Source organism: Vanessa cardui, chromosome 8, assembly GCF_905220365.1.
Source record: "Vanessa cardui chromosome 8, ilVanCard2.1, whole genome shotgun sequence".
Taxonomy (NCBI): Eukaryota; Metazoa; Arthropoda; class Insecta; order Lepidoptera; family Nymphalidae; genus Vanessa; species Vanessa cardui.
Window position 1 is genome coordinate 8,448,576 of NC_061130.1, and position 16,079 is coordinate 8,464,654.

Below are 16,079 nucleotides of genomic sequence, written 5' to 3' on the forward strand. Positions count from 1 at the left end.
CTATTTTGTCTTTTTCAATTTAGCAATTTTACAATATGGGTTAACAAATTTATGCAATAACATATAAGTACACAGGTCTTCTTGTATAAAGATAGAATTATGTAGATACTTTCTCGAGTATAATTTGTTTTATCAACAAAATGTAGAAGACTGGGAATTGACTGCATATAATATTTAAAAATGTGTTCCTGTAGCCGTTTAATAATCAAAATATTTTGTTTCATTACAATTTTATGATAGCAGAATTAAATATTTTCTAGTTATTTATAGCGAAGCGCGACATCTTGCGGAAGTGAGAAGAATACTAATGCAAAACCAAAACCATAACTGGACGCGTTATTGTTGTGGTGACACTGTGTTATTATAGGTACATATAGTTAATCAAAACATCATATAAAAAATAAAGTAACTTCTTCTGTTAAATATTTGAAATAAACAATATTTATATGTAATACAATAGTAAGTACATAATCTTAGTTGGTTAATTTTTTTAGGTTAAAACTACTCTTGCATTATTTTTATTTTATTTGATATTTATTACTTTGGACACTTGTGAGCTTAAATATAAATCCATTAATGAACATTCAATGAATACGTAATAGGATAAAGAACTGTTGACAAACTCTTGTTTTGTTTCAAAAACTATAACTTCATTGGTTATAATTAAAACTTATTACGATTTGTGACAGCTGATGAAAGCTCAGACGGTGTTGCCACTTCAAAGTTTCATGCAGTAATAGGCGGTGGCAAATAAACTTACTAAATCAAAAAAGGTGCACGAAATGGTTACGCATATCCTTTTCTAAATCGGTAAATCACCAGCAAACATTATTTTTATCTCTCTGTCAAATGTTTTTGTTGCAATTTTTTTTAATTTTTGACCCAAATCAATATCACATTACGATTTACCCTCAACGGTAAAACGTTCATGTTAACGAAAGGTGATTAATCAAAATCGCGTGAATCCAGCGATCAAAAAGCGCTCGTGACGCTCGTGTGTCTGCACGACAGAAAAGAGAAACCTAAAATATCTTTTGCCACCAATGCCATCTACTTTTTCAGAAAGGTCAGGTATCGGCGTTCTAAAGTGCTAAATCTTACACAATCGTAACAAATCTTTTATAATTGTTATAAATTGGCAACCTTGTGCATAGGCCACATAGCCCATATATATATGGTATAAAAATATATGAGTTCTTGGTGAAAAATCTTACCTTAAATATCTTATTCAATTTACTTCGGAATTGAAACATAATTGATTTCATAATATATAATAAACATAATTTAAGATCGTTATTAAGATGAACTGATAACTGATGATGTTTTATTATATTTCAAATTAATGCAGAAATCTTTGTGACAAAAAAGTAGGCTCGCTTACCAAACACAATTCCATTAAAATCATACAGTATTAAAGACTGTAGATGAAAGTGTACTAAATAACTTTTTGTGATTTTGGGTATTGTTAAAACCTACTTTTTATTGCTAGATTTAACTTCGATTTTCCTCGATATCGTATTTGTATATTTATTTGGAGGGTGAAATCACAATTTCGAAACCAACTCATTCAAATTGTAATTATTTTTAGAGAATAAACATTCTACTCATTTTCTTTTACGCTATTCTTACTTACCGATGGCCTGTGCCAGTAAAAAAAAATTAAATAAGTTCAATATAAACTTAGATAACATTTAACCAACTAATAATCAAAACAAAAATTTACTTCTTAATATGTAGTGTTATCGAACGTGCTGATAAGGTACATAATACAACATAAGTGTATTGTTTTCATTACTGACATCGTCACAAAAATAATGTTTAAAACATATTAACCTTAGATCACATGCTCTACTATAATCACAATGCGTATTCATACAGCACATGACTGTATTAAGTATTATAAGACAAACTAAAATGGACTATATTCTATTGTAATAAAATTAAATTTTAAAATGATTCCAGTTCTACTGTGAATACAATCTTGTTGACTTTTGACTTGTTCGCTAACATGGCCTTCTCGTGAGGGTCATAAGCGTTCCGACTCAACTCAGTCCAAATCTAAACATTATCGTTACATATAAGTAGTGATTTTTATAAAATATATTGTTATCTTCCGTGATGTACAGATGACCTCTGAAAATTATCTACCTACTTATCTTACCTTTTCGGTTTACGTAAAAAGTATTTAAGTACTGATCTTTTTAATTAAATATGAAGTGATAAAGTGAATAACGTGCTTTTTTAAATTGTAATTAAATAATTTTATGAGTAACTCCTTTAATGCTATGTATATTATAAAATGTAATTATTACCTTACTTTAACTCACATCGTGTAATCTGGACGATATCTAGAATTCAAGAGAGTCTTATCAGCGATATTATCCAATAAATAATTATAGTTTAGCTATTTTCTTAGAAAATATTTACATTATAAATTGCCCGCAGTTCAATATTGTTAAATTAAAAATAATGTAAGACTTTTATAACCAATCAGTATAGAATATTAAAGCCTACTTCGTAAAATAACACAATATTGTAAACATGTAATTTAAAATAATTTATTTAATAAAGATCTCTCAAGACTAAAAACAGTAAAAACGTACAACTTCTATCATTTTTTTATTTGTCACTGACTATTGTACCTGAAATAGCATTAAAAATATATAAAATTATTTCTTCACAAAAAATACTAGAATATTTATGATTTCTCTAAGTATTAAATACAATGCATATTAATTTTTCAGGTCACTACAGCTGTAATTTGGAAATTTGTACAAGTTGAGATATCATATTATCTCTCTAATGAACACGTTTGTTTTTGCTTAATGTGAGGTCTAGACTATTTTCTTCGTACAATCGGATGTTATCAAAGAATAATATTTGTCAAATACTTCAGGAGAACGATACTGTTATAAGTTGTACTGTTTTAATTGTAGTATAATAGTAGTCATGGAATCAAATATACAGACTACAGGTTAGTCCTACTTTTAGAATAATATGTTTTGTCTTGTAACCTCCTTTGTCAAATTTGTCGTTAACATTAACTCATTGTAAATACTCAATTTTATGTTTATAGGTGTTCGTGTGTATACGTTTATAGGTAAATAATAATCAATTTGTTTATTATAAAACTGAAAAATTATAAAATACTCACTAAATAACACTAATTATTATCACCTCAATATAAGTCAACAATTGTACAATATTAACACCACATTGCTTGTTACTATTGCTAACTATTTTTTTTATATAAGACCATTAAACACATGTATGTAAAAAGGAAAATATAAAACATCAAAGCATACAAATGGCTAAATCTTGTTTAATGACCTAAATTCAATTAAATCATGTAAGTAGTAATTGTAATAAAAAATGGTATAGATGTTGTTTTAAATTGTTACTCTAAAGCCAGTGCTCAAAATAATCGCTAATCATGCTAATTAATACGACGAAACCTTTGCTAATACTTAAGGCAATACGCTAGTTTCTTATAAATACAGAATCCTATACATAAACAAAGTTTTAAGGACATAATTTATCCAGTACCCAAAATAATTCAAGCGTACTTAAATTGAATTAAACCTTAGATTTTAAGTTATAAATTTTATTTCACAGACGAAAATAACCATGATAAGGAAGGTCAGACATCGTAAGTATTTTTTAATTTTTACTGTACTTACTAAAAAGACGTTCTTTATATATTTGTATATTTATTTTTTAAAAATGTATTTTTTTAAGATGGTGGTACCAATTTTGTTTACGATGCCACCAAGCCGACCCCACTCCATCGTGGCAACCTTCATGGTGGGCAAAAATGTTTCCCTTTCCTATATTTCCTACTTTTAGACAGTCTGCCCAGCAACTGTGTATAATTTTATTCTGTGAGTATTTAGATTATGTAATAAAAAATATAATTTAAGTTCATTTTGTCGAATCACTATTATTGAGGTTTGTTGATTCTTAGGACATAGGTTCTTTATTTGCGGAGTAATAAGTAAATAAAATCTTATAATAGACAGATTTACGATTTCTTTTAATAATACAGTATTCAAAGTACCCACTTTCCATATTTAATTTTTTGGAGGGCAAGAGAAATTCAATAATAACATATTTTAAGTTCGTTTAAGTAGTCAAGATCGCAGAGAAAAATATTTTGATAATTAATCCATTTCACGTACCTGTTTCAACGCTTTACCCATTACGCGATGAGAATCGGTCGTAATTTTGTCAAAGTATATCGAAAATAACAATAAGTAACAACCTCTCGCAAGTCATTGGCGAGAATTTACTACCCTACTGCTACCCACTACCGGTACAACCGCACGTGTCCCAGTTCCAAATGATCATTGTCACCCGATACATAATCTTTCGGACCCCTGTTCATTCAATGCAAGACTGAACCCCTCAGAGCACAACTCCGAATAAAAATAGTATAATATAGTATTAAAATATTATAAGATATTTCTAAAAATAAATTGAATATTTATATAATTTATATATTATATTTAAATATTTATAAATTTAATATAATATTTATATATATTTATAAATTTATATAATATTTCTCATAATAAGGGTTGCCTGGAAGAGACCGCTTCTTAGCGATAAGGCCGCCTGTTGCACCTCATGCAACTTTTGTGTAACAAAAACGTTATTTTTATTTTTAAGATTGGTTGCAATAAAGAATAAATAAATAATGTTTTTTAGTCTTCCTCGTCTGGGGTATTTTGTACGCCGAAATAGGTGAAGCAGTGAGCTTGAATGGGGAACTATTAAGCATGACAATTTTAGTAATAGCCGCGTACTTAATTGGTTGGATCTGGTTAAAAATCACAACATTACCTGCGCTCATTGGAATGCTACTGACGGGTATAATGTTTCAAAACTTACACTTAGTACATATGACTGATGAATATCGAAAACTAAACCAAGATCTGAGGTAAAGTTCTCGTAGTTATCCTGAAGATCTTTATGTGCCTAAGCGTTACCTCATACATGTTTATGTTTGTAGAAAAATTGCATTAGTAATCATATTGACAAGAGCTGGTCTTGGTCTCGACGCTGGTGTACTTAAAAAACACTATATAGCTGTTTTACAAATAGGACTCATACCCTGGCTGGTCGAATGTGTAGCCATTAGTGTTACTACACATTTTCTACTAGGCTTACCATGGATTTGGGGTAAGTTAATCGTTACAAACAAAAAATTCTATTTACTGACCAGCCATTTTAAGAAGAAACCAATATAAAATGTGGTTACTTGCAGCATTTTTATTAGGTTCCATGATTGCTTCCGTTTCTCCAGCCGTGGTAGTACCATGTCTGTTTAGACTGAGAGACGCTGGCTTTGGTGTTTCTAAAGGTATACCTACATTATTGTTGGCTGCAGCTGCGATAGACGATTCCATCAGTGTTGCTGTATTTGCAATCATACTTAATGCGATGTTTTCAACGGGCTCAATGACTTTTAACATTATAAAGGTTCTTATTTTTTGTATCAACTATTATTTTTAAAAGATTTCATAAATAAAATTTAAAATTTTGTATTTCAGGGTCCTTTATCAATAATAGTTGGCGTGGTACTTGGATCACTTTGGGGTGCTTTTGCATCTATTATTCCAGAAAGAGGAGATGTATACGTAGTCCCTTTAAGATTCTTAGCTCTATTTTTGGGTGGCCTATTTTCACTATTTATATCAAGTTTAATTGGCTGGAGTGGTGCAGGTATGATGTTTTTAAAAAGTAAATTATATCTTTATGCCGATATCCTAATGATTGTTTGATATCTTAGGTCCTTTAGCAATAGTATCATCAGGTTTTATAGCTGCGTATTACTGGGATAAACAAGGTTGGCCCGTAAATAAAAACCCGGTCAGCAATCTGTTTCGAATATTGTGGATATTCTTTGAACCAATACTTTTTGCCTTTACCGGAGCTCAAATCACAGTATGTAAAATTTTATTTTAGAAAGGTATATAACATTTATCATACCAAAAGTATATTCTAAAGTGTTATTTTTTAAGGTCAGTGCCCTAGATCCTCAAGTTATAGCAATGGGTGCTGTTTGTCTAGTATCATGTCTATTATTACGTGTTATCGCCACATTTTTGATAAGCTTCGGATGTGGCCTAAACAATAAAGAGAAACTTTTCATTGGTCTTACTTGGTTAGCAAAGGCTACAGTTCAGGTTTGTAAAACACATCTATTTTTTATATTATTATCGATTGATTAAATTTGGTTAGAAATATCAAAAGCATTTGATGTGATGATATTTTTAAAGCTTTATAAAAATATTTTGCTCGATAGGCAGCACTGGGTCCAGCAGCACTAGATTTAGTTCATAACGGTCAAACAGCTGGTAATTCGTCTGTGGATGAAGAGAGGTATGCGAAGGCAATCTTGGCTGTAAGCGTTCTTAGTGTGGTCATATCTGCTCCTATCGGTGCAATACTTATCGCTCTAGCTGGACCTCGTTTGCTGAGTCGTGATTGTAAGTATTCTATAAATCAATACTTCTCTAATATTTCCATATCCTAGTGTTTGGATAGCAATACAATGTAGTTAACAAACCACTACTTACTTTGATGTATGATTAATGATATATTTTGGAAATTAATCCATTTAAGTAATATGTATGTATAGCGATATATTGATGATTTTGATTTTTTTTTATTTCAGCCCAGGTTCAAGATATTTCAATTGAGAACGAAAATAAAACGATTAGAAATACATCCTTATGACGAAATATAAAAAATAATATTTCTACTTACTATAATTTACTTAACAATGTACTTAGATTTCTATAAAAGTTCTATGAAATTTATTACTTTAAAATAAACTGTAAGGCTTTGTTTCAAGAAATACTATTTACACATAGGTATATTTATGCACATTAAAATATGTAAGTATTTTGTGTACAATGCATTTTTTATTGAGAACCGTAACTGTTACTGGATATAGAAGTTTTTCCAAACAATATTACGTAAAAAATGGGTAGGTTAGTGTTGACTGAGAAGTAACGTACGTTACAATACAAACATGGAATGTGAATATGGGAACAAGTCTTGATTGCTCACTGATTATACGATGAAAATCTTAACTGACTTTGAAATCCGGACAAACACTACTATTTTTTATAAAGGAAATTTGCTTGTGGCGATAGTAAATCTTCCATGTGTATCCATTATACCCTAATGGAGTGTGATGCAATACCAAGCCTTCTTCTCAATAAGCTGAGGTACCGGCTGTTATTTTTCTTTCCTTCAAACATGAACACGAAAAAAGTTGTAAAAAACATCAACATTTAGTAGGCCTAACTACCTAAATATAAACTGTGTAAATCGAGTAGATAAAGTAACCTAGTAATCTCTATACTCTATAAATATTAAAATGTAAAATACTAAATATGTATTATTATTTATTTTACCACGGATAATAAATTTTTGTTACTGCTCTCTATTTGCAGAAACGCTCCTCACAGTAGGTACAATTAACAAATTATATCGCGACAGATCAGGCAGTGAATGACCGATATACTTTTGGTATGTAGGTATTAAAATAGGAAATGTTAAGTAGAATATTTAATTTTCATCAGTCTTCAATATTGAAGAAGTAAATTTACTACTCATTAAATTTTAAACAGGGCAGAGGCCATACGTGACAAAATAAGTGAGAGTAGTGTGTAAGTATTACACCTTGAGAAGTTTTTCTATACGGCTTAATTAAGCAATCCTTTGGAATTGTGATATTAGACAGATAATTTTAACTTGCACTAAATGGTGTTACCCGTCACATACTTCGGTATCACTTTATTGAAATTAAGTTAAAACCGGAGTGTACGTTTACCCAAGTTTGAGTTATGGTAGACTACCAATAGGTAGTCTGCATCCGCTTTATACGCAGTGGCAGCTGTGTGTCGATAGAGAAGTATTTATAATATAAATTTTCAAATCATCCAAAAGAAATGTTCTCAAAAAAGTTTTTACACTACTACATATTAGCGAGTTCCTTCAAACGTTCCCTTTAGCCCCAGTAGATCATAAATTTTGTAAACAAAAATTTTCCTTATCTCTTCCAGTAGTGTGTTTGTTCCAAGATTATATCAAAGCGTATATGGATGATATGTAGTAGAAAAGATGCCAAATGTTGGCTACATTGAATGATGATGGTATAATCTTGGCTTTTATTATTAGGTAGGTATGTCAAAACAACAACATGACAAATATAATTAATACCTTTTAAACAAAAACATATATTATTATATTTATAAAAGCATAAATAATATAATATAATTCATATTAAAAATATATATTTTTTAGATTTATACTAAATTGAATGTTCATCACAATCTTTATTCAAATGTATCTGGTCGTGTATCCGATTTTCGATAAATCATGTTGACAGTCTTAGATTGTAGTAGGTTGTATGTCAAAATATTTTTGTTTTGTTCGTCGTATTTTTACTTTTTTCAAAGCTTAATATGTAAAAAATTTAATAATTTCATGATTTTTATTTATTGACTATACAAGGTAAATGTAGTTGTGTAGTTTAGATGTCATGTTTTGGAGGCATATTCTCCATAGCTATTGGTGGTAGTCATGTCAGAGTGTGCGCTGGTAGCCAGTGTAAGCGATCACGATGCCAGTATGGATGTGGGTAACGACAAATCCCTATTCGAGCCCACTATTGATATGATGGTAAATGATTTTGATGACGAGAGAACATTAGACGAAGAAGAAGCTTTGGCGGCAGGTGAGCATCAAGACCCGAAGGCTGAATTAAATAGTCTACAGCGGGAAGGTGATATGCCTTTAGAGGAATTACTTGCTTTATACGGTTACAATAGAAATATGGATAAACCTATTCCAGAGCAACCACCAGAGGTGGTGCCAGAGGAGAATGAAAAGACAGAATCGGCTCTGCAGCAGTTATACAGTGACAACACTAGTCCTGAGGCCACACGGTGCCTTCGGTCAGGTTCAAGACCACCATCTGAAGAAGAAGATGACTATGATTATAGTCCTGATGAAGATGATTGGAAGAAAACAATAATGGTAGGTAGTGATTATCAAGCAGCTATACCAGAAGGATTATGTAGCTATGATGATGCTTTACCATATGAAAATGAGGATAAGTTACTGTGGAATCCCAGTGTTCTTGATGAAAAAGTGATTGAAGACTATATGAAAAAAAATTGTGCTATGAATTCAGGAACTGGCATTGATGCTGTACCCAAAGGTAAGCAATTGCGGGATGATGAAGAAGCTTTATTTCTTCTACAGCAATGCGGTCATAATGTAGAAGAAGCATTAAGAAGGCGAAGGATTTCAGCACAGACACCTGCTCATGCAAGTGTGTGGTCAGAGGAAGAGTGTAGAAATTTCGAAAATGGTATCAAAGTTCATGGTAAAGATTTCCATTTAATCCGCCAACAAAAGGTCAGAACAAGATCGGTTGGAGAACTCGTACAGTTTTATTATATTTGGAAAAAGACAGAAAGGCATGATATATTTGCAAATAAGACACGATTAGAAAAGAAAAAGTATACTTTGCATCCTGGTCATACTGATTACATGGATAGGTTTTTGGAAGAACAGGAAGCATCAGGCACGAGTGTTGTTCGGCCTGTTTCACCTACACCTATGATGATGTATGTGCCTTCACCAGCTGCTCAGCCTGATCCTTTAGCCCTAGGGGAAAAGGAGGTGTTTTCTCAACTGAACCCTCATACAACACCCCCGAGGACCTTGTCCACTGAGGAACCAGAACCTGATACAGTTTCCTAATACATGTACATTTGGCTATGCCATTTTTCGTGTAGAATGCACTGTTTATGACATAATTGTTGTTAAAAACTTAGCTATTCCTGTATTCATAATTGTTTTAATGTTGATGAGGTTTTTTTAACATGACACCCTAATTTTTTTATGCAAATATGGACAGATCAGTGTAAATAAGTAATCTTGGATTTTTTTTATATGGGAATAGTGTTGCTCAGAAATTGAAGTGTTGTAACTGTTGCAACATTTATAAAATGTTGCTATAGTTTTATGGTAAAGTTATTTCTGTGATGTTTAAATGTCGTTCAGAATAAACATACAATGCTAGCTGTTTGATAAAATGCTTCACCTTATAGCAAGTATAATTAGACTACTTGGGTTCTGTTTTCAATGTAACTTGAGATTTTACATTGAAAAAGTACTTTTTTATTGTTTTTGAATTAGTAATATAATGCTATTCATAAGTACTTAGATGTACAAATGTGTGTAACGGAAGCAAATAGTTTAATTATATCAATAGGAGTGATTTTTAAAATAATAAACAGTGTAAATATTATCCTACATGTCCAGTGCATGTATCACTACAATTACAATATTTTTCAGTATTTTTATATTTTAACTCAATAATTATTTTTTAATTTTTAATTAAAATGTATGTTTTATTTAATTCAATGCGAATTGTAAGTGTTTTTGTAAGTTATTTTTCTTTTAATTTAAATTTAGAATTCCTGAGTCTATATCTAATGATTTTTAATTTTATTTAAAATAATCATTATTATGTTCTAATATTTTTTGATAAATAATTCTTAAATTATCAATGAATAATTGAATAGTGTAAGTTTCGCTTTTATATTATAAATATGAAAATAATTGTTTTATTACATTTTTATTGAATATATATTACATAAATATATTAGTTATACAGTGCCTATTGCTAAAGCTATATTTTAATATGCATAATAGAATAAATATACTATTAAAAAGCATATCAAAATAAAATACTGAAATTGAACTAATTCAATTGCAATAATTTTTCAACATAAATATGAATGAATGCAAATTATGATTTACATTAAAAACATATTTTTTAACAAAAATACATAGTTTTATCCAATTACTATGCATATAATTACATACTTAATTACATATTATATATGATAAAGTCCATTTCATTAGTAATTATCTATGAAAAATATGTATATACAAGATGTATACACTTTTCAGTTCACAGTTCAGTGAAATGTTGAGGTTTTTTTTACCATAAAATCAACTACTATTCAGTATAATGCATATACATATTAGTTTAATTAACAATTGCATTAATATCTGAAGTATTTTGATTTATAAATGGACTATATTTAACTTCTTAGAGTTGTCATTTGTTAATTGCCCTAAATGTTTCAATAATAAATGTAATAAGTGTTCTTCCCAAACACTATCACATTATATGTATAAAAATAATTGTTAAACCTAATATAATGTGAAATTCCAGGATTGATATAAAATGCTACTGTATTTTAACGACGGCGCTTAATACTTACATTTACAATAAAATATGTTTGTTTTGTTACTGTTTATGGACATGGAAACTATGAAATAATAAAATAAATTGTTAGTTCATCATGATACGTTCTTAACAGGTGATATCTATGAGTTTTAATTGAATGCAATCAAAAGATAGTTTTGGGTTAAAATGCATTTTAAGACTGTTCGAAGGGTTATGATAAATACCCATATAAGTACAAACTGCAGTTTGTTTTATATTTGCACGTATAATAATAAGTTTTTTACGTCTAATACGTAGATAATGGTGTAAAATATTAATTTAAGAATAAACAGTGCAAACCTTAATAATGTATTTTATTTTAAATAGATGTTATCATAAGTATATTATGTAAATAAAACTATGATTAAGTTTAGATAAGTTTGCCTAGTTTTTTATTAAAATCTAAACAAATTAGTGATTAGTTTTATAAATTAATATAATATGTTGTTTATAAAATGTAATTATATCCTTTTCATAATAACTATATACTGAATTACAAATGACTATAAATGACTAATTGAAAATCCTTAAATGAAATTATGAAAACATGATGTATCTTACTAACAGAGTTGCCAGATACCATATAATTATATTAAAAGAAGTTTAGTAACTAGTAATTACACTATTAGTACACTAGTAATTAGTAATTACACTAATACTTCAAAAACGAAAAATAGGTCAAAAGCGGAAGATTCTTTATTTATTGTATTCGGTACTAAACTGACATAATTATTTACGTGCTATTTAAATAAAATAATATTGTAATGTGCAGTAGTTCGACGTTATATGATAAGAAAAGTTAATTAAACAAGAATGATTGATTTTCTGTAAGTGTGAATTATAAATAATAGTTCTTAATAGATTCTAACCATATTTTTGAACACAGTAAATATACAATTTCTTTTTTGTTAAATAATCTGTATTTATCATTACATGACAACAAACGAAATCACATAGAACTTACGAATTTTCATTTCTTTCTTCATTTTCTTTTAAATTATAATCATGAATTTTGAAGCTGCTTTTTTAGATATTTTCGTTTTAACAATAGAAATTTTTAAACAACTGTATTGCTTAAGGCGGATAATTTCATTGTAATTATAATTAACGTATTTTCAAATAAATTCAATTATTATTTTAAAAGAAAAATATGTCGGGAAGATTTTACATTTGGCAATAACTTGTTTCCACAAACATTGATTTTTAATTCTTTCCATTGCCTATAACACTGGTTTCTAAAATAAATTTTAGCTTCAATATATCTTATATCACAAAATAATGTGGCGAGTAAGAATACAATACTATTGAAAGAATATCATAGATAATTCTAATTATAGTATGCTTATTAAAAAAAATACACTTTGACAATATGACAATGACATTATAAATATAGGAAACTTGTCAAAAACTCAAAATCTCGACAACCTAGACTAAAAATTCGAAATATATACTTATGTGAGAACATTAATTAATAGATTTGCACACCAATTCCACAATTAGCTTAATTATTTCTTTTGGAAACGAAATGTATGTTACAAAGTAATTCCTTAGGAAATATTTTAACAGTGAATCGTGATTCAAAAAATATGATAGTCACTGCAGAAATGTCTGCCAAAGAATTTATTAATGATTATAAGGAGAATTACGGTAAAGTACGGAAATTACTCGACGAAGACAGTAAAAATGATCCGGAAAATGAACCATATTCATCAAAATATAAGGCCAGGGATATATTAAACAATATGCGCGATGCATTGAGTAATGTTTCTGAATCTGAAACAAATTTGAATAAAGTCAAGCTCGATGCAATGTTAGGGGTAGTACTTTTAAACATAGGAATTATTGACATGGAAACTGAGGAGCTCACTGCAAGTGAGAAAGTACTGAAAGAAGCAGAAGATCTCCTGATTCCAAATTCTTTAAAGCCGGAAATCGTAACAACTCTTATTAACATTGAAAATAATCTCGGCATATTGTGGTCTACTCGCGACGAACCAGAGGAAGCTAAGCTTTTTTTACTCAAAGCAAAAACATTTTATGAAGACTTTAAATGCACATTACAAATGCCTTTGTCAATAGAACAAATAATAAGTAATACTGGTGAAGCTGTTACAGGAGAATTTATGTTTTTAGAAAAAGCTCATACATTGTCTCTCTATTATTTAGCCCAAGTGTATGGATCATTGAAGGAAAATCTGAAATCAGCAATATATTGTCATGTCACATTGAGGAGACAACTTCAGTACTCAGATTATGAATCAATTGAATGGGCTTTAAATTCGGCTACCTTATCTCAATTCTTTGCCGAGCAAAATGGGTTCTTTCAATCAAGACATCATCTTTCCGCAGCTTCAACCATACTAGAACAGTATGAAGCAACATTAATGGAGTCGGAAAGTGCTGATGATATTTTTTTGGCTAAAAAAGAAATTTTTAAACATAGATCAGCAGATGTAGCCAGATGCTGGGCTAAATACTGTCTTTTGCTTATGACTGCTTCGAAAGCAAGACTTATGAATGATGGAGAAGAAATAAGTGATGCAATTACAGGTACTCTTTTTTTTTTAAATATTATGATTCTGAATTGTGCCTCCTGATGGTAAGTAGTTACCACCATCCATAGAAATCGGTCCCATAATAAACTGATTATTCCTACATAGCTAATATGCTACAAACCTTGGCAACTGAGATGTCATGTTCCTTGAGATTGTAGTTGGACTGTCTTTGAGGTTCCAGGTTCTGAAACAAAAATACTAAGTATTGTTGCTTAGATAAATATTTTATAAGTGATTGATACCTATACACTTACACAAAGCTCAATGCGAATGTTATGACAAGAAAATAGAACAACAAACTTATGTTTTTGAAAAAAAAATATACATTTGAAATAAGTAGTATTTCTTAAAAAATAGTTATAATACTTAATGTATATTAAAATTTCCATTTAAAACTTTTATATAAATTCCTAGAGAATTAGTTACTGCTTTTTAATGTGTTTGTACAAATAAAATGATTATTTAGTCATATGATAGAATTATAATTTTTTGTTGCAGATATGTCTAATTTGGAGTTGGAAGACAATGAGAACATTTGTGGTGGTGATATAAAAAAGTTAATATTCTCAGATCTCGATGTTACCAAATATGAAAAGAAAATTGGTGACAAATTCTTGCTGACATACCAAGATGCAAGAGAAGTTTTTTTATGTTGCCAGAGTTGGCTGAACAAAGCCAAAGAATATTATAAATTAGATACTTTGGCTTCAGATTATATTGAGCTGGTTCAAGACAGTTCCCAATCATATTCTTATCTTGCATTCTTCGAAGAAGATGATGAGAGGCGGGCGAAAATGCATAAACGAAGAGTGGACATGCTTGAAGACTTGATCAAAGAAATCAATCCAACTTATTATCTCCAGTATTGTCGCCAACTGTGGTATGAACTAGGTGAAGTATATTCAGAAATACTGAATATTAAATTAGACAAACTCAATAAAACAAAGGAAAAACCCTCACCTCATATATTAAAAAAGATTAACATGTTGTGTGAAAAGAGCATTGAAAATTATGATCACTTTTTGAATTCAGTCAAAGATAAAAATGGAATAATGCCAGTTAAATTGGAGTTTGATGTTATTAGGCCAGTGATAAGTGCATATGCTTTTATTGGTAGGAATAGCATGAAAAGGATTGCTGTTGATAAAAATGTTCAATTGGTACATGTTAGGAAAAGTTATGATTCATATCAAGCTGTTGTTGATATTTGTAAAAATGATCCTGAAGCTGCTAAAATGATGAAAGAAGAGTACAGCTTATGTCAAGAAATGGTAAATATCTTGCCATTGAAGATTAAAAAACTGGAAAATGAACTGGTGGGATTTGTTGGATAAACAAATGTTGTAGGTGCAACAAATGAATATACAAAATGGTTTTTTTAAAACTTCATAAACATCTTTGTATCATGTATGTAATGTAAACATTTGGAAAAAAAATGTATAATGTTTAATAGACCAGTTTTTTTTATTAAATTGAAAATATATAAAATAATCAGACTTAAAGGTTGGTCCAGTTATATAATGTAACATTAATTCTGCTTGTGTTGAGTTTTTGTGGCATTCTCACTATCTCTACTTTTTCACAATATGTTATTACACATTATGTTTTACATTTTAGACAAATCTGGATCCGTTGTAACATGAAATATTAAATAACCAATAGAACCTGTATACTACATGGATAAAAATATATTAACTGACTACTTTATATTCAGTCGCTAGCTTATATGGTTGCAGACCCTGTGGTCCCATGTTAAAACTGGGTTCCAGTTACCAAAAGGCAATTAGGGGATTATTCTTCTATAGCAGCCTATTACTTGGAACTTGGTAGTTTTAATACTTCCCATGTGTTAGTAATGGAATCGAGAAAGCACCTGTGTTTGCTGATATATTCTTGCACTTTAATCTCTCCTATGCAGTTTGCCCAGTTGCAGTTGTCTCAGTTGAGATTACTTCGCGGTGAACAAAATCGGCCTGTAGATCAGCAAATTTTGCAATACCAGAATTTACAATGCATACAATTTTATCATACAAATTGTTTGTAAATGTAGCTGATGCTTTATTAAAATGAATTCATTGTCTTTATTTATATAGAGAATGTAAAATAAAAGCTTACAATGTTTTTCCTTTTTTTATTTATAAAAACTCATTTAATACGTATCTACGCAATAAATTATAGCATTAAAAATAAATTAATAA

The 16,079-nt window shown here is 29.6% G+C and overlaps 3 protein-coding genes across 7 annotated transcripts; all 3 read left to right on the plus strand.

Moving 5' to 3' along the window:
• Window positions 1-322: 322 nt before the first annotated feature.
• Window positions 323-6,915, plus strand: LOC124531679 (sodium/hydrogen exchanger 9B2-like). Of its 3 annotated transcripts, none has more exons than XM_047106173.1 (13): window positions 323-459; window positions 2,745-2,974; window positions 3,077-3,100; window positions 3,616-3,649; window positions 3,739-3,881; window positions 4,708-4,939; window positions 5,012-5,181; window positions 5,267-5,481; window positions 5,553-5,724; window positions 5,792-5,946; window positions 6,024-6,188; window positions 6,308-6,491; window positions 6,680-6,915. In XM_047106173.1, exons 2-13 carry the CDS (start codon window positions 2,950-2,952, stop codon window positions 6,739-6,741), a joined length of 1,581 nt encoding a protein of 526 aa, XP_046962129.1. In that variant the 5' UTR covers window positions 323-459; window positions 2,745-2,949; the 3' UTR covers window positions 6,742-6,915. The 3 variants fall into 3 exon arrangements, with proteins under 3 accessions (XP_046962129.1, XP_046962128.1, XP_046962130.1); XM_047106172.1 differs by lacking the exon at window positions 323-459 and adding an exon at window positions 948-1,066; XM_047106174.1 differs by lacking the exons at window positions 323-459; window positions 3,077-3,100 and adding an exon at window positions 948-1,066.
• Window positions 6,916-8,390: 1,475 nt separating this feature from the next.
• Window positions 8,391-11,631, plus strand: LOC124531680 (mesoderm induction early response protein 1). 2 transcript variants are annotated; one of them, XM_047106177.1, is made up of 2 exons: window positions 8,391-8,752; window positions 8,870-11,631. In XM_047106177.1, exons 1-2 carry the CDS (start codon window positions 8,599-8,601, stop codon window positions 9,784-9,786), a joined length of 1,071 nt encoding a protein of 356 aa, XP_046962133.1. In that variant the 5' UTR covers window positions 8,391-8,598; the 3' UTR covers window positions 9,787-11,631. The 2 variants fall into 2 exon arrangements, with proteins under 2 accessions (XP_046962133.1, XP_046962131.1); XM_047106175.1 differs by having other exon boundaries at window positions 8,391-11,631.
• A 1,061-nt stretch (window positions 11,632-12,692) lies between these two features.
• Window positions 12,693-16,002, plus strand: LOC124531833 (KIF-binding protein-like). Of its 2 annotated transcripts, XM_047106371.1 has the most exons (3): window positions 12,730-12,766; window positions 12,801-13,876; window positions 14,380-16,002. In XM_047106371.1, the coding sequence occupies exons 2-3, from the start codon at window positions 12,856-12,858 to the stop codon at window positions 15,213-15,215; spliced, it is 1,857 nt and encodes a 618-aa protein (XP_046962327.1). In that variant the 5' UTR covers window positions 12,730-12,766; window positions 12,801-12,855; the 3' UTR covers window positions 15,216-16,002. The 2 variants fall into 2 exon arrangements, with proteins under 2 accessions (XP_046962326.1, XP_046962327.1); XM_047106370.1 differs by having other exon boundaries at window positions 12,693-13,876.
• The last annotated feature ends 77 nt before the right edge of the window (window positions 16,003-16,079 follow it).

What these genes read in the sequence shown, in the direction of transcription:
- LOC124531833 (XM_047106370.1), top strand. Translation starts at nt 12,856, where the DNA reads ATGTTACAAAGTAATTCCTTAGGAAATATTTTAACAGTGAATCGTGAT. An exon ending in AATAAGTGATGCAATTACAG is followed by an intron (nt 13,877 to 14,379) that starts GTACTCTTTTTT and finishes TTTTTGTTGCAG; the next exon opens with ATATGTCTAATTTGGAGTTG.
- LOC124531679 (XM_047106173.1), top strand. Translation starts at nt 2,950, where the DNA reads ATGGAATCAAATATACAGACTACAG. An exon ending in AAACTAAACCAAGATCTGAG is followed by an intron (nt 4,940 to 5,011) that starts GTAAAGTTCTCG and finishes TTATGTTTGTAG; the next exon opens with AAAAATTGCATTAGTAATCA. An exon ending in TGACTTTTAACATTATAAAG is followed by an intron (nt 5,482 to 5,552) that starts GTTCTTATTTTT and finishes TTTGTATTTCAG; the next exon opens with GGTCCTTTATCAATAATAGT.
- LOC124531680 (XM_047106175.1), top strand. Translation starts at nt 8,599, where the DNA reads ATGTCAGAGTGTGCGCTGGTAGCCAGTGTAAGCGATCACGATGCCAGT.